Genomic DNA, 19,433 nt, shown 5'->3' on the forward strand with positions numbered 1-19,433 from the left:
AATTTTCAATCATATTCCCGAATGCACTTGTGAACCTTTCAGACAAAGACATTGTTGAAAAACTACACAAGTACTATCAAGACATTGGCCCGTCGCTACCATTGGAATTAATTTCCCTTCTCACTGGACTTAAAAACCATATTTCAAAGACCAATATTGATCTTGAATTGACGGTATTACTATACGTCGGGTTTAATAGTATTACTCCAAGTTATCCCGAAGTTTTGACTTATTTCTGACTTTACCTATGACTGGCTTCCGCTGAAAGGTCATTGTCAGTCTTAAAGAGGGTCAAGAGCTATTTAAGGTGTCCAGTGGCACAGGAGAGAATGAGCGACTTGGGAATGTTGGCAATCAACCACGAGAGGCTTCGACCATTGAAAAGATATCTTATACGGGAGTTTGCGGAGATGAAGTCGAGAGGGAAAGATTTCTCGTAAAACATAAGTATTTGAATTTCTGTTCCGTAGCAAATAGGACACTAGGAATATTTAATTAAAATGTACTATTAAAATAGCATTGAATATAGTAGGAACCTTTCAAATTTTCTTGTGGGTGGGTGTGGGGGCTAGAATTTCTAGATTCGGTACTAATCGTGGATCTTTGGTAGACTTCCAAACTATGTGAATCAGTGGTCGAAGTGAGATGGTATGCAGTGGTATGCCATATTGCCTCTGGTTTTTTTTTTAGTGATCAAGACATAGTCACGGGAGTCTAGATGCTAAATACCTTGAATAAATCCATTTTTATACACAATAATTGACGAATAGCTTCGCATGTAAAAATATTTTATTTCTTATGTAGAAATAACGAAGTTGAACAACGCCGACATTTCTATCTTTTTCCTACCTTTTGTTTTTAAAATGAAGTGTCTTCAAAGAAGTTCATCCAGTTTGTTTTGATGTGCCATATTGAATTGTTTCTTTCGTATGTGTGTGTGTGTCTTGTTATCTTAATTCATGTAAATGTCATGTTTTGAGCATGAGCGGATTTAGTGGTTGTCTGGTATGGGGGCGATTTTTCCGGTGGTTTGAAATACCCCTCAGTCGAGTGGGAGCCAGGGAGCTTTCCCGCAGGGAATTGTTAATATAAAAATTCGGTTTTTGAGCATTTTTGTGTATGATTCTCTATAATACACCATACAGGGATATTTTAAATTATTTTTCAGGAAATTGTTGGCGAGGGATCAAAGTTTCTCCAGATACCCCCGGAACTAAAGAGAAGTTCTCCAGTGCTTTTCAATCATTACGTAAATAGAAATACAATCTTTAGGCAACATACCCTCACTGTATTTCAACATTTAGATAGCCAGTATGTCGAGTTGAAATCGTAATAAAACATACCGCGTCTGCTTTTTTTTTCCCACTTCGAACACTGATGCGAATCCAATATTGAAACCGGAAGTAATAGATGTACGCAGTGGCGGCGATTGGACGTTAAAAGTGGGGGGAGACACGATCTAAATATTTGTATATCAATGTTAGTTTCCCTGCTTAATTCTAACACTTTGTTTGACAAAGATTGTATAACTAATAGGATACAGTCTTTTTCCTTTAAAATACCGTATATCGTATTTCATTTTTTACTGAGTAAATTCACAAAAACAACGCAGCCCTTCATACTCTTAAACAACGAAGGTGTAAGAAGAGATTTGATTCTTTGCTCATGAACATCTTAAAATTGTCTGAAAAATTGTGATCAGATTATTTAATAACAAATTTGCAAAACAAATAAATAGAAAGGGTAATATTAATCATGGTAATGAATGAGGCTTGTTTTGCAAAAGTTATATTGAAACTGGGGATTAATGAACAACTCATATTTTCAATTGCACACATGCTATTAAAATGTATGTTATTACTGTTAGAAAGACAGTAAATACTAGAAGCATATGCTACGACATTTAGAGAAATACTTTTGCAGCTTTCCGAAACATGTTCGTTGCCATTAGGTGCAGTTTTCACTTTCTTGGAACACAAACATCAACAATACTTAGAATCACTCCACACTCCAGTTATACAAAATAACCCTAAAACTTCGAATTATGTTGAATTCACTAAATTTAATTGTATATACTCGTACACCCCTAAAAACATCACTCGTATATTACACTGCAAAACAATGGGAAAGTTTTTTCTTGTTCCTCTCTTTTTATCAAAATTTGTTACTATTAGAAAGAAAAGACATTTTAGGAAATGTCAATTTTTGTGTAATTAAAGAATAACATGTGAGAAACATCTACTTCTTTCTTTTTCGAAGTGTTCTCAAATAGTTTCAAAGCGGCTGACTAACATACCGAGCCCTTGTAAGAAGAAATGTAAGTACGCTGGAAATGTTGCGCTCCAAAAGGTTAATTTTTGGGACATTTTCCGAGGCAAATAAAAAGCAATTCCTGTAGCTTTCTTAACTCCACAGGAAGACAAATAGCCAATACATACTCACGCAACGACGAATATTATATGGCACACTTTTTTACTATTACTCAGTAATACATAAAAAAAACTTTACATTTCCAAATGAAACTATAAACATGAATTTGTCACTTCAAAAAAAGAGGAGGAGGGCAATTGCCCCCCCCCCTAATCGCCGCCCATGAATGTAGGTCCTATAACTTCATCTTACAATGGAGGGATTCTTTGTTCTGGAGGTTCTGTATTTATATCTATACAGTGTCCCAAAATTCGATTGTAAATATCAGTTTTGAGTTGCATAGAAGTGACAAGCCCTAGGAAAGTGGAACTTAGTGGGATTATAGACAAAAGTCCGGAGTTTTGTGCGACATTAAAGTGAAGTCAAAGGTGTTGAAAGATTAATTAGCTATAGGGTCAAAGGCCAAAATGTGATTTTTTTTTTCCTTACGGGATTTCAATGTTAAATTCTAGTGCGACACATAACTTTTCGAAATATCCTATGTGAAACAATGTGGAATAAAGGAATGCATGGAACTGTAAACTTTGACCTCTTGACCTCCCGTAACTTTTGCTGTAACAGCACTCATTTCAGAATTTCCGCAACATACCAATTCAACCGAACAAAGTGTAAATGAACATACATATAAAAGAACTACCGAAGAACAATTGTCACCAATCTCAACAGAGATCAGGTATTACAAAGCTTAGGTAGCCTATTTCAATTGCTGAAAACTACTAAAGTACTCGACTGTTGGAGTAATAAATTATGTATGACGTTTGAATTAAAAGATAAAATGTCCATTAGTTGAATTGAAAACTGTGACCTCTGATGTCTACCATGCCACCTGTGATATTTTTCGAATTAACACAAAATTCAGCAGCTTACTTTATTAAAATAATTTAATCGAGTAACATGTAATTCAACGTATAGATAAAGGGCCCACTCAAGAATACTGAAATCATAAGAGTAAGGTCAATAGTGTCAAGAGAGATCAAGGGTCACGAAGCATGTGTTTCCTGTTTGATACACTGCAAAATACCAACAAATCGACTAACGGAACAATAAAGTGATTATGTACGAAGATAGAATTAAATAAAAATCCATTAGTTGAGTTGAAAACTGTTATCCCTGACCTCTACCTAATCGCTTGTGACGTTTGTTGGGATATCAAACTCAATGCTTAATACAAATACAAATACAACAGGGGTGGACTGGCCATAATCAAGTACCGGCCCGATGGCCGCTGCGCCCTCCTCACATCAGTGCCTTTGCGCCTTCCTCGGGAGGGACTAAGACCTGTCTTAGCCTCGGGAAGGCGCACAGTTTCCTCTCTGAACACATTAAAAAAAAAAGCTACATAATTATTTTATAAATTCGTTAGCCTTTGGCCAGCTAGGGCTCCACCCCAGACCCTGGTATTTGCTCGGCCTGCGGCCTCGCTTTTTCTGTTTCGGCGTGGGAATGCTATTAATAATATTAGATTTACTCCTAAATATATAGATTTGACTCTAATATCGGTCATTTTGGACGATTTTTACATATCACTCTTACAACACCACGCTCCGCCGCAAATCCCAGTATTTGCTCGGCCTGCGGCCTCGCTCTTTCTGTCTTTAGCTTTGGGAATGCCATTATAATGATCTTAAGGACCCTGAAATTTATAGATTTGACTCTAATATCGGTCATTTTGGATGATTTTTATATATCAACCCTCCCACCTCCACTGCTCCGCCCCCAGATCCCGTCTTTACTCGGCCTACGGCCATGCCCTTTCTGTTTTAGGCTTTGGTGGTACTATTAATGATCTCAGCGACTTCGAAATATATTGATTTGACTCTAATCTTGGTCATTTTGGATCATTTTTACATGTCTCTCCCTCCCACTCCCGCCGTTAGGGGCACTAGTGGCGTTATATACCAAGGCTGTTTTATGTCACACTATAACCTATATGTTTCCAAAATTTCGTTAAAATTATTTTTCTCGTTTTTATGTTATACCATTAAAACCATTCCTGCTGTTATAACCCCCATTTAAATTGCATTGGGTTCAAGTTTCCACCCCTTCTCCTCTGCAAAGGGAAGAGTTGGGGGTTGCTAACCCAGACAGTGTTGATTACCTGGTGCCAAAGAATATTTATGCGAAGTTTGCTCAAAATCGGTTGAACCGTCTAGGAGGAGATGTGGAACATACTCATACATACATACAAACATACAATGGCATTTATAATATAGTAGATATACAGTATTATTTTACGTATATATGCACATTGAAAAAGTATACATATACAAAATTATATGATGCCCAAATACATAATGTATATAGAATATACACTTGGAATCAAAACAGCAATTGCCAAAGAAGTTAACCAAGCTGGAGTTTTTTTCTGTCATGATAGACATGACCCTAGATGTCTCCTCATATGACCAGCTCCATAGTGCTTCGGTATGTGTACAATGGATTTGTTCAGGAAAGAGTTATTGCCCTCAAGCATGTGATTTCAACAACAGGAGAGAACCTCTTTCAAACTCTCAAACAATATTTGGCTGAAGTAAAAATACCTATCGAAAAATGTGAGGCAGACGCTTTTGATGCAGCGTCAAACATTAGCGGACTATATAAAGGTGTGACAGCAAAGCTGAAAGAGATCAATCCGAAACACATTCACATATGGTGCCATTCACATGTGTTGAACTTCGTGATAACTGACATCGTCTAGAGTTTGTGTGTTTGTATATCTTTCTTTGGGCTTCTCCAGGAAATTCAGATATTTTTGAAAAAATCCCAGAAACGATTTGAGGTGTACTTGGAACAAAACCCAAGTGTCCGTCTTGAGGCTATTGGGATAACTCGATGGAGAAGTAAAAGCAACGCTGCTGTAAAAATATTTGGACACTTTCATTACTGGGCACCTGACTCGAAGGATGTCAGAACAAGAAAATCAAAACCAGTATATGTGGAACTCGTAGCAGCTTTCAGTGTGATTGGCAACTCGCAAGAATTCAATTCCAAAGTCAGACATGATGCAATGTCTCTCATTCAAAAGTTGTGCTCCTTTGAGACTATCATTGTGGCTATGATGTTTTTATTGATTTTTCAGCATACCACACCTTATCAGACTACTTGCAAACAAGAACTTAGACTATGTCCAAGCATAATATCCTAAACTCAAAATAAGTTGAAAGAAACTAGGGACCAGTTTGACAAAGTCTACAAAGCAGGAGAACACTTTGCAACAGAAATGTCAAATACTATTGAAGGACTCATTACAGATGTTCCTAGTCTAGAACAAGTTACTATAGAAACAGAATTGCCTGAGGTAAGATGTAGAAAAAGAAAGAAAATGGCAGGAGAATCAGCTTCTGATGAAGTAATTGAATTGAATTGAATTTCTCTTTATTTCAGCGGGCGAGGTTCAGCCGAAGGCTGCTCTGCCACCTAACCCTTGTCATCATTATAAAGAAAAGAAAGAAAAAAAATAGACACAAATAAGATACAAGATACAAATAACAACATAACATGATACATTCAATAATACTAATGATAAATAAAACACTCAGTGAATGTAAATAATAAAAAAAAAAAAAAACTATACTCATACTGCTAGTCCAATTTCATACCAATTTCAAACTGTAGTAAACTTGTCATGTGTGCCAATGCTTTGTCTCTGATCTCTAAATAATAATGTTTGGAGTGATGATTTAAATAAGTTATACGGTTTGTCAGTGATTGACTTTGGTAGGGAGTTCCAGATTCTTACTGCCGAGATTGAAAATGCCTTCTCTGTTATTTTTAAAGAATGCCGGGGCATATTCAGCTTATTACTTCCTCGGGTATTGTAACTGTGAATTTCTGATCTGCATGTTAATTTATGATGCAAGTAAGGTGGTGCTTTATGTGAATTTATTTTGTATAGTAAACAACAGTATCGGAGATATCGTCTTCGGGACATGGTTAGGATATTGTTTTCATTAAGTACCGGCAGAATATGCTGAGACTTCCTGTAATTGAGAGAGAAGCGTATAGAGTAATTCTGTATTTTCTGAATTGCTCTAGTATTTTGAGTGGAGAGAGAGCTACCATATATTGAATCGCAGTAATCGAACAGAGGCAAAATCAGAGTGTTAACAAGATATAGTCTTGTTTCTTGCGATAAATAGCCTTTCAATTTATAAAGCTGTCGTAAGATGCGCTTAGCTTTAATACACTGTTCAGAAATGTGTTTATTCCAGCTAAGCCCTTGGTCTATTATTAAGCCTAGATCTTTTACAAATGGAGAAAATGGAATACTGCAATTCACTACAGTTACTTTTAGGTCATCAGGGTTGATTTTGCTCAACTGATGTGATGTTCCCAATACAGTGAAAACACATTTTAATGGATTAAGTAAAAGACCATTCTTAAGGCACCAGTTGCTAACAGCTGAAAGATCCGTATTAAGTAACTCTATTGTGTCCATAATATTTTCAGGCGTACTACTGATGAAGATCTGGGTATCATCCGCATAGAAGTGAACTGATGAATGTTTTATGACTGTGGAAAGATCTGCTGAAAAGAGTGAAAATAATAGGGGACCTAATATTGAACCTTGCGGAAGTCCTGCCTTTATCAGGGATGGGGTAGATACCTGAGTCTTTTCTCCTCTTAGTATTACTTGTTGCTGTCTACAAGAGAGATAGCTGTGGAACCATTTAATAACTGATTCCGAGAAGTTGTAATATTTCATTTTGGCCAGTAAGAGTTCATGATTTACTAGATCAAAAGCCTTCGAAAGATCCAACAAGACCAAAACTGTTACCATTGAATTTTCTATTGAATTCAAAATTGAATCTGTAATTTCTAAAAGGGCTGTGGTTGTGCTATGTTCTTTACGGAAGCCGGATTGAGTAACAGGCAATATTTCATTTTTATTGATAAAAGTTGTTAATTGCTGAAATGCTACCTTTTCTAGTACTTTGGAGATAATTGGAAGTATACTGATGGGACGAAGCTCATCAAGCGACTGTACAACTGTCTTCTTGGGCAGTGGAACCACCTTCGCTCGCTTCCACAGTTCTGGAAAACAACCTTGAGTTAATGAGTAATTTACTATGTGAGTAAGTGGAGTTATAATAAACGGAACAGACAGTCAAAGCATTTTTCCTGTTATTCCATCAAATGCACATGTGTTGGATTTAATACTGTGTATTGCAGTTTTAACTTCTGTTTCGTTTACAGTGTGAAACTTAAACGTATCAATATTGCTATTTAGTTTACGCGATGAAAGCCAATGCGTTTGTTGATCAAGTACTTCAGTGCTTGTCTCAGACATTTTATAGACACTTGTGAAATGTGAATTTATAGCTTCAATGTCATTTACATCATCTGGAAGAATCAAACATGAATCGCTTTTACCTACACCAAGATCACGCAAAGTTTTCCAAAAGTTACGTACATCATTAGTAGATCTCATACGATCAGAAAAATACGCAGTTTTTCTTGTCGCACAACAGTAGTTGTGAAGTTACGCAAACGTCTGTAATCCTCCCAATGCAACTGATTCTTCGTTCTTTTATATTTTCTGTAAGCACGGTCACGCAACTTCATTAAAAGTTTTGTGTTACTTGAAATAAAGGGAAGAGTGTTCTTAGATAGCCTTTTCGTTTTGAGCGGTGCATGGTTATCAAAAATGTTAAGTATAGAGTTTTGTAAAAATTCAACTTTATTATCTATTGTTTCCATTTGAATAATATCATCCCAGTTGTAATTTTGTGCATCATGATAAAACGATTCGGTATTAAATGAAGCGTAAGTACGACACTGAATTACTCTACTGGGAGTTTTGGATATTGTATGAAGCTTGAGAGTGACGTGAATTACGCTGTGGTCTGATGTTCCAATGGGTGGACTAACTCCAAACGAGTGTACCTGTTCCGGGTTGTCAGTAATAATTAAATCTAGCAAAGATTCGGTAGTTTCAGTGACTCTCGTGGGTTCATTTATTAACTGTGTGAAACCTAATATGTTAATAATAGATTTCAAGTAAATAGTTTCTTGTTTATCTGGACAGAGTTGATCGCAATTGAAATCACCAATAACGAATATTTGGTCGACTTGTGGATATAGTTCCAATACGGCATCTTCGATCGCTGACAATTCCCTATATGGTATGCTGGGAGATCTATATACAGCAGTAATACCAATTGACAAGTGGTTCACATTAACAACAAGATTTAACATTTCTATGTATTGATAAACATCGTTAGATTGAAAGTCAACAACTTTCACTTTAATATGTTTTAAGTAATAAATCAGCATGCCTCCACCCCTCCCTTTGTCACTGCGAATGACTGAATATCCTGGAATCTCAATTTGCCTTGTACTTATAGAATCGTCCAACCATGTTTCCGATATAATCAAAATGGAACATTTTGTGGAGACAGCGAGTAGCCGTACTTCGTCAATTTTAGGAAAAAGAGAACGGACATTTGCATGCATAATCTTAAAATTTGACGAAGCAGCAGATTGAGTAAGGATCTGAAACCCCACATTGTTTATGTTTGTACTACCCATATTCAAATACAAAGATTATAATTAAAATGTATGTAAAAAATCATCATTAAAGCAGTAATTGAGCCCTGACGAAACTGAAAGGCTACACTGACACACATGACATGATGACTGCCTTTTCTACCGATAAACATAAAATAAAATACCATAAAACATAGATGACTAAACTTACAGTAAAGAAGAAATAAGAGTATGGGAAAAAATTGCCTTATAAATGCAGTTCTAACATAGGCGTTTTTGTATTTATCACTTAACGCACACTTAATAAAACAGTGCTTAAAATTTAGCATTTTCATCGTGTTGTTAAGTTGTTAACTTCATCGTGTCCAGTTGAGATTTGTAACGTGATGAGTAACTAACTTACAACATTGGTACAAGTACCCTTGTACAAGTTCAACTTCTGTATCCACTAATATATTATAAATTTGTCAACTCACGGTACACAGATAACAAAAGAGCAAAAATTGATTTCGACTTACCATAGTTGTCCTTTAAAGTATAAAATATATTTCTAACATAGAACAGAACAGATAACTGTAACATAAATACACTTTTGCACTACACACAAGGTCATCATTCACACACTGTAGAGTGCAAACTTTACAGCTCCTGTAATTGAGAAGCGTTCGTAACGTAGTTCTTTTTGCCATTGATGATGATGACAATTTTTCCGTCCCTTGTATACACATTCTTGGGGTCAAACTTCTTAAGTGCCTTTTGCAGTAGCTGCAATCGTGAACTACATAAATCTTCTCTTATTACAATTCCAGAGTTCTTTAGCTTCCGTTTCTGATTAAACACTTCAGCCCGTGAGCGATAACTAACAAATTTAACAATAATTGGCCGTGTACTACCAGGCTTCTTCTGTCCTACTCTATGAGAACGGCAAATGTCCCTTGTACTTAAATTTACGCCCAGTCTCTTTTCAAAGATTTCCAGTGCTAGGTTGTCTGTGTTTTCATTTATCTTCTCAGGTAGTAAATACAGATTTGAAGTAACCGTTTTCAACTGTGTTCTAGAACAAATTTCTAACAGCATGCAGGAACGATTTGCTGAAAATCAAAGCTTATACTTAGATTTAGAGTGTTTTGATCCTAAGAAGTTCAAGAGTTTAAGTCTGGCTTCGTTGTCACTGGAAAGAATCACTGAATTAATTCCTGATTGTGAAGAGGGAAAACTTAACTTTCGTTTTCATCAATGTGGGAAGAGTTTTCAAAATTCCCTGAAGATTTGATTGAAGAGGACAAGTTTTCTGAAGATTTCATGGAGGATGGGGAGGAATATTTGGGGCCGACTGACGATATTGTGGATTTAAGGTCTATAAAATGTGATGGAGTGAAGTGCAATTCTTGCTTTAAGTGCGCCTTCGATGTGATTCTGCAGTACTATATGTACAAGACTCTACACAGAATTATTCAAAGTTGATAAGTATCTCCTTACATTACCGGCAACACAAGTGTCCTGTGAGCGAGCATTTTCAAAGCTCAGATACACAAAAACAAGACTCCACTCAAGACTTACAGATGAACATCTGGAATCATTGTTCTCAGTGTGCGAATTAGATAAAGCTCCTTCAAGCATAAAGCAGTTCTATTCTATTCATCTCCTCGCGGGAGATTTTATAATTAAAAGTCACAGCACTAAGGCCAAGTTGACTGCTTCACTAGAATTGTTTTAAATATTTTTGTTGTTATTATAATTGTAAAAGATGGCCCGTTCCAAAATGGACGAATTGGCCTGTTTCAAATAGTTATGTTTCCACACTAGTTTGTGACTAGGAAGGCAGAAGCGTAGAACATACAAAAAAATATGTAAATCACTATAAAAATTATAATGCACTAAATTATGTCCAAAATTGAAATTGTTGTTAAAAATGAAATTGAAATAATTGAAGAGCATGACGCTCCATTGTGTAGAACATTCTACGCCATCTTGCCAACCCCCTCATAAAGCAGTTTTGTTTTTGAATTTCTATTTTTGCTAGGTAGGTATATAATTCTAAATTTACTTTTGTTAATTTGTAGTAAATGTTTCATGTATACTTTTTATCAACGGTTTTAAAAATAGATGAAAAATAAGTTAATGTTATGATGAACATAGCTTTAAAAGGACAAAAGTATGAAAAATAGCATAAGCCCCAAACTTAACCAAATCTTCAGTTATAATTAGGCTGTTAACAAATGTAGCCGAAGAATGTAAACAACTTGTGTGATTTTTGTAGTCTCAGTTAAAATGTGCAGATTTATATAGGCCTAATATATTTAGTACTCAAAGTCTCTTTGTTTATGAAAATATTGAATTTGTATAATTCTATCGTGATTAACTGCAATAGCTACTTAATCTTTTGTTGTTTATTGTGTACTACCAGGGAAAGCCCCCGGCTCTTCCTTTTATTAGGAGGGGGTATTCCAACAAGGGAAAGCATCGGATGGACAGCGCCCTCCCAGAGTATGTGACCGCGCCCTTTTTACATAGCCAGTCCACCCCTGAAATACAAAATAATAATAATAATAATAATAATAATATAATTCAGCTGAATAAGTTACAATTCAATAAATATTTTTGGTATTTGAAATTGATGAATATTTCGAAGAATGGATCAGAACAATACGTGTGGTTTATAAGTTTATTATGAGGTAGAGTTTGGAGTAATTATGTATTGTTTTTGCGTCTACAGCATGCCGGAATATGAAGATTTGACTCCGGCAGTGTGTATTGAGCTAAGGGAAAGAATCAAAAATAACTTTGGAGAAACATACTCCATCCTTACGTGCACTGATCAGTGATATATAATTTGTTTAGCCTACGTCAGTTCGCAGCATAAAACTTACTTTTTTTTTTTTAATTAACTTATGTTTCTTGAATTCGTCTGGTATAGGCCTAATGCTGTTAAAATTCCAATAATTGGTTCTTTGAATATTTATTCGAATGAATTTTAGAATTTAACATTACTAATCTGGTATATTGGACACCAACGGTCTTTGTGTTTTACGTCAAAAAGTGGTTTTAGTGATCTTCGAAGAAATAATGCAGTTGGACTGACAAAGTGCTCCAGTTGAGGTTACATCGTATTTGTGATTCATTCTTGAGTGTGTGTAATTATGTACAAATAATAATCGTGAACTATCATTTATTTTCTGTTCATTCATATGCAATTTTATCACATGCCATTATTTATAGTTTCAAAAGAATAACGTGCTGATCTAATTGAATAGTTCATTGTTCGTAGCAAGTCAGTGACACACACCGAAGAAAGCACAATAGCGTATGAACAGACATATGTTCGTCTTTGACAGTTTAGGAAGAGCTGCGTGAATATAGAACATTTGTCTCAACGACGACGATAAGCGAGACGACCAGCATCCATGTCCACTGGAGACACTAAACATGAAGTTATTCCCTCTGTCGGACTATTTCCCTAATATAATATAATATAAATATTCCCTAATATAATATAAAAGCCCGTTACCTTGCAGGATGAGTTTGGTGACCAAAGAGTTAAAAAAAAAATAAAAAAAAAAAACATGTTGACATTTGAAAATCAAGTCTCGATTCAGGCATATTTTGACGACCAGCTGCTCTCCGCGTGCTACATGAAATGTAAGTGTTCAAAAAAAAATCTTAAAATATTCGTGGGTATGATGAAGCACTCACGGTCCACCATTTGGCCATCTTCCCATAGAAGATTCACATTTGAGTGGTTTACTTCCGCTTATGAATAAGTACGTAATTCTCGTCTCTCTTTCAAGATTAAATGAGAAATTTCACGAGCCTCGTGTACAGCACTGGTTCACCCAAGTCTCACACTGTGTTACATGATTCATACTATAAAAATTATAAATTGATAAATCGATTGTGGGAATACAATGAAGAGCATTTATCAACGTTTAAACTAGGGATGGTATCGAGACGAGACGAGACTTTGTACAGTCTCGGTTTAAAAATAGCTGTCTCGGTCTCGTCTCGAGTCAAAAATCGCCGTCTCGGTCTACAAATGCTTGTCTCGATCTCGGTCTCGAGGGCCAAATCTCGGTCTCATCTCGAAAGTCTCGAAATAAAAAGGTGAAATTAAAATTGTAAAAGTATTATTATTGTAAAGTCTGTCGTTTCTGCTTCTTATTTTTGACCTTATTCTTGATTTAGAATTATAGTATGGTGTACTTCTTCAGAGCTAATTTGCTAGATGCCTTCCATGCGTCTGTTCCAATATCAATCATCAGTGGGTATATCATATCTGGGATAAAATTCTAATAGTAACTCATATTTCACTTTCAGCAAAAGAGTTTCTCATATAGCCTCAGTACTGCCTATACAATTAAACTCGATTAAATTATCTTCAGTACTATACAGTAGTTTATTTCTTTCCGTAGAATAAGAATTATTCAATACATTCTAACGGATAACGCAACACATAGCAGCATGAATGTATTTAATCGTACCGAAATTGAAATTTTACAATTTCACATTTATTATCCAATACATTCTGTTTTGACTGTCATTTTAAAAACATAATATATCGTTGATTATCTGAACAAATAGGGTAAATTATTACTACAATATATTTTGTTTAAAATTGATCAAATGCTTTATTACCGTTTCACATCTACGTGTTTGACACCTTATAACACGAAATTCATGAACTTTGTGGTGGGAGCTACGGTACTCATCTTTGCTATGTGTGGCCTCGGGTTGCATCACGAAACAAGTTAGATTCAAAGTCAGATGTTTCGCATAGTTCGCGTCTAAATTTAAGTACATTCTGTTTCTTATACAAGTTCCTAAAGTTGTAACGCATTACATACGCATACGTATATCCACTGCCGTAACATAGATTAAGCTTATTCCTGAGCTCTTAGCGGTGCATGTGATCTTTATTCGAGAAAACCAAATCGTGCGTTCATTGCGTTGAAATTTTATATTGATTGAAAAGTACTTGCGAAACATAAATATACATATTATATAGGTATATAGGTAATTCGAGCTAGCTGTATCTATTTTCTCTCTCGCCAAAACAAGTGATTCTTAACTTTCTATTTTCTTTTGTATTCATTTTCGTAGCTTTGCAGCAACATGAAATATTAGTCATATATATATAATATTTCGCTGTATGACTTTCGTTAAATTTTGGATCCAATTTTACCCTACCTTACCTAGTAAATTTATACAGTATATATATCTGAACATTACTGGTAGACTATGTTAAGTCACTTTTTGGTCAAATTGAGTTAGAATACTTTTTTTTTTTTTTTTTTTTTAACATACTATGTTCTTTCTAGTGGTGTAATAATGTAAGTCTAAAGCCCTCTTACTACTTTGTAACTACTTAGTATAGTTTGAAAAACAGTATTATAGATCTTAGTTAAGGAACCGGTTTTTCGCTTCTCCTGTAAAATTACGAAATTATGACTTGGTTTAGTTTACCTCTGAGGTCTCGATATAAAATCATCGTCATCATAATAATCAAGCATTATCAATCCACTGCTGAATGAAGTCTTCCCAAGTTTTCTCTACAACTATCTATCTTGGGTAATTCTTTTCCAGGTTACTCCCCAGTGGTTCCTGATTTTGTCACAATTTCTTGTATGCGGACATTTCATAGGCTGTTTTTGTCACGTGGTATCCAATCTAAAATTGTTTTCGTGTATCGATCATAATTTCGTCTTGCAATATGTCCATCAAATTTTCCGATCTATTTTAAACATTATTTCATTAGTACCAGTCATTAGTTGCCAAATAATTCATTTCTATATATTTGGGCTACAAATAGTTCATATCCTCTACTTTTGGAGCACAGACACGCTGCTTTTTGATCTTCGGATCTGGCAACACTGACTCAATTATTTAAATCAACACAATGTATGAACCCCCATTTGCTGTAATGGCTAGTACGCTTGATTTTGGTTCGCATGGTCCCGAGTTCGATTCCCGGTGGCGGTAATGTTCAACGACCGACGTTTTTCGGATTCCACTATGATCAGTAACTCCACGTCTCCTTTAGCCGCCCTAGCATAATCGTGAGACGTTAAACTAAAACAAAACAAAACAAAAATCAACACAATGTGTATTACTAACTGTAAGTCTTTGAATAATTGCATATAGCTATATGGTATGGATCGAGTTTGAGGTGGTCGGTGGTCAAACTATAACAAATGAAATGCAGTTAGGATGTAATTAAAATTTTAATAAAGCAGTGTTTTAATCTAAAAAAAAAAAAAAAATACACCAGGCCTAAGGCTTAGGGAGAACAACTAGTGCTACTGAAAAGTTGTCAGTTACGTTTAATTTTAGTTACAATTTGCTTTTACATGTATTGCTGGAACAAAAACTTTGACATTAACATTATAAGTAGCCCAAAGACTATGAAAAACATCGTGTTTTGAAAACATTTTTGCACCATAAAACAAATTAAGAGTAATTTTAAAATACTTTGCACTTTAGCTACGTTATTTGCACTATATTTATAATAATATTTAGCAATGTATTTAAGTTCGCAACACTGCTTAAAATAATGTAACTGCGACTTGTTGTAATTAAAACTACTGAGCACTAATGTTATAATGTTCCTGCCATTTGAGTTATTAGAGATCTCCAAAATGTTGATGTTAGTGATATGTATTGTCCTCTGTTACACTGAATAATATGTGCTTTGTGGTTTAATTTAATATCTATATTAAAAATATGTAGAGCTCTTTCCTGGCTAAGCAGTTAGCCTATGGCGTGAGAGACCCGGGTTAGATTCCCGGCGGGAGCTCATGTGGTTTAGATTCAACGTTAATCAGTAGGTTCAGTCTCATATAACCTCGCTGCTGAAAGAGGCGTTAAACTCGTTTAAAAAATGCAATTTTTGAGTTTTACGTCCCACGATTATGCCGGTTAGGCTAAAGGAGACTGTGATGATGAGAGATGAATGAAATGGTGGAATGAAGAAAGTGGGAGGAAACGGGAGAACCCCGAGAAAACCCAGGCACTAAACTAAATTAACTGAACAGAAATATGTAATATCAAACGTAGTACAATTTGAGAAATTACAACTTTATGTTGCGTTGGCAACATTGCTTGTTTATCTAGTGGTATTGCAGAGTATCTAGAAGAATTTCTCCCTCCATATTTCACACACCATGTTAAAAAAAAATTCAGCATTTTTAATATATATATGACTATTATATATAACTAGATGAAATACCCATTTTTCGCATGGGACCAGTATTTTAAGTCAAGGCCTGTGGGAGTATCACTATCTCAGCAATCGCGAAAACTGTATTTGACACTAATATCGGTCATTTTGTATTTTTTACATGTCTCGGTACCCCTTCCCCAGCAGGTGAACCCCGGCCCGCATGCACTCGTAGCTGAATTTGAAAGTCATCGCTAATGGAAGTGACACCATTGATCTCAGCGACCGCAAAAACTATACATTTGACACTAATATCGGCCATTTTGGATTACTTTTACATGTCTCGGTATACCTCCTGTCAACTCCGGCCCGCAGCTGAATAGGGTGAATTTGGAAGTTAATGCGATCAGAGTTTCACCATTGATCTCAGAAAACGCGAAAACTGTTTGACACTAATATCGGTCATTTTGTATTATTTTTACGTCTCGGTACTCCCCCGCAAGTGAACCACGGCCCGCATGCACTGGTAGCTTACTTTGAAAGTCATCGCTAATGAAAGTATCACCATTGATCTCAGCGACTGCGAAAACTATGTATTCGACACTAATATCGGTCATTTTCTACTACTTTTACATGTCCCGGTAAACGCCCCTCCTGATTCAATTAAAAAAGTAAAAAAACGCTTCTTCTTGGTCTGAGGCTTGGGACATGATACTTGTCACCCAAATTTCGTAACTCTTGGACTCTCGTCTGGTCCCCAGGGCGCACACAGGCAATCAGAAAGACAGGCACGCAGACACAGACAAACTCTTCCTTTTACTTATATTAGATATGATATACAGGTGAGGATCCAAGGGGAGTGTTAAAGGGCTTATACCTCCCCTTGACGCTCAGCTATACACTGTATAAAATGGGCTTCAATCCTACTTCTTTCTTTACACTGGATAAAATGTCAAACTATGGTTTAGCCCCTCCCTCGATCATATCCTGAATCCTGCTGTTATATATATATATATATATATATATATATATATATATATATAATATGTTGAGAGAGGGAGAGAGAGAGACAGAGATGACTATACACATCAGCAGGATTTTGTTTCGGGAGAGGCTTGAGAACGAGTAAGAAATATTTGTGTTGTACGTGCAATGCGAAAACATGATCACAAATCTATTTCGGATCTATTTCAGTCCGATAGCCATCCCCTAAATACGCCACTGAACATTAGTCAACTGTTCCCATATTACCTAATACAGCAACGAAAGAAATTTTGAATAAAGGTCAATCTTAATAGTTGTCTATATTAATATTCGAGACGAGACCGAGACTTTCGAGACTGACCTAAGTCTCGTCTCGGTATATAAAAGGCCGTCTCGGTCTCGTCTCGGTATATAAAAGGTCGTCTCGGTCTCGTCTCGGTATATAAAAGGCCGTCTCGGTCTCGTCTCGGTATATAAAAGGCCGTCTCGGTCTTGTCTCGGTATATAAAAGGCCGTCTCGGTCTCGTCTCGGTATACAAATGGCCGTCTCGGTCTCGTCTCGATAATTCGAGACGAGACCGAGACGAGACCGAGACTGGTACCATCCCTAGTTTAAAGATGCGCAAGTCCTCACACAATATACCCCAATAATATATTATTATACCATAGCGTGTACGTGGGTTTTCTCGGGGTTCTTACGTTTTCTCCCACTTTCTTAATTCCACCATTTCATTCTAATCACAACGGCCTCCTTTAGCCTAGCCGGCATAATTGTGGGACGTAAAACTTAATTTCATTTTATTTTCTTATGTCTTATCTTTCGTGCAAGTCTCATTTCGCTGAAGAACATTAATAGCTTCGAGATGAAATTAAGAAAAAAAAGAACATAAATTTACAATGCGAGACAAAAATTGAGACTAGACGAGGAAAGCTTTTCGAGAAGTGAGAATAGACGAAAAAGTTCTTAAGAGAATCAAGACGAGACGAGACTTCTATAAAATGTACGTAATTAGACAGCCATATGTCTCGTCTCGTGGGCAGCACTGTTTTTTTAAATAAGAACTTACATCATTTATCATTTTTTGATTAACCTACATAATTCTTAATTTTTTGTTGTAGATTTTCATTAACAATGAGTGGAGAAAATCTGCCTCTGGAAAAACATTTGGGGTTATCAATCCGAGCACAGGGGAGAAAATTGCTGATGTCCAAGAAGGTGATAAGGTAAGGGAATACTTGTTAATATTTATGCATAACATATTGCTATTGAGAATGGTAACATAATTGTAAACAATGAAGTTATGCAGAATATGCCATAACAAGAGTTTGCTATTTTTTTTATGAGTCATAAGAAACTTCATAACGTAATTGTATTGAGAGCAATTGCTTTCGTAGACCAGAAAATATTTACTCGTTAGTCACAAATCAAACATGTCACATACTTATATATGTATATCCCAATTCTGACATGTAAATATGATATGAGGAGATACATATCGTATACTTTTGTTTGTTAATAGAAGCTTTGTAGAATGGATTATTCATTCATACGCAAATTTCGCTTTGCTAGTACGTAATTTTAACATTACACAGAACACTACAAATGTTAAATATGACCTATTAACTGTTATATATGTATTAATATATTATAATAAAAATGTTTTGACATACAGGGTGGCCCAAAAGTAGGTATACAGTCCCGCACTGGCCGGCCCATGACGTTTTATACAATTTTCTTATTGTCATCCATTCAGGTAGTGACTTAATTTCTTTATTATGTATTCTTCATCTCTTTTCACTCATACCTTAAGCTTGGAACAGACAGAAACAAATAAACTAATTATCTTAATAAACTAAAATTTCATATTTTGTAGCCTATTTTGGGCCACCCTGTAAATTCATATTGCTATATAAATACTTGAGTTTTTTCAGTACTGGAGAATACTTTTGAATAATTTTAAATTTTTGTTTTTTTTTTATTTTATTTTTAATAGATAAATCTGTAATTAACAGAATAATTTAATCCTAGTAAATATCAAAATGCTCTGTTCAAATACTAGCCATATATAATGAAATACTCGTAGGTTCTTTGGACTTTATAATATTGTTCACTATTTATATACTTTTGAGTGAAAAGTGGATAGATTAGGTTTTAAATTGGTAATAATAAGTCATTGTCATGTCTCAAAACTTCTATAATCATAATAATCATTCAGTAGGCCTGTCTGCTCAAATTAATTTCATTTAGTTTCATTCTGTTGTTCAAATTGCATTCAGTGCAATTTTGAATCCCTAGAAGATTTCCTAATATGGATGGATTACTTATTGTCATAGGTATGTTCGATAGATATATTGAATCGCTATCGTATCGCTTTCT

At 35.4% G+C, this 19,433-nt stretch overlaps 1 protein-coding gene across 1 annotated transcript in view; it reads left to right on the top strand.

Annotated features, from left to right (window-relative positions):
* Aldh (Aldehyde dehydrogenase) overlaps window positions 1-19,433 on the top strand; it is a 102,282-nt gene that overhangs the window by 60,164 nt on the left and 22,685 nt on the right. Inside the window, exon 2 of the mRNA XM_081733631.1 lies at window positions 18,176-18,280. Coding sequence (XP_081589757.1) covers window positions 18,176-18,280 — 105 coding nt within the window. The remainder of the gene's footprint in view (window positions 1-18,175; window positions 18,281-19,433) is intronic.

The sequence above is a fragment of the Thermobia domestica genome, chromosome 12, assembly GCF_964235325.1.
Source record: "Thermobia domestica chromosome 12, izTheDome1.hap1.1, whole genome shotgun sequence".
Classification (NCBI taxonomy): Eukaryota; Metazoa; Arthropoda; class Insecta; order Zygentoma; family Lepismatidae; genus Thermobia; species Thermobia domestica.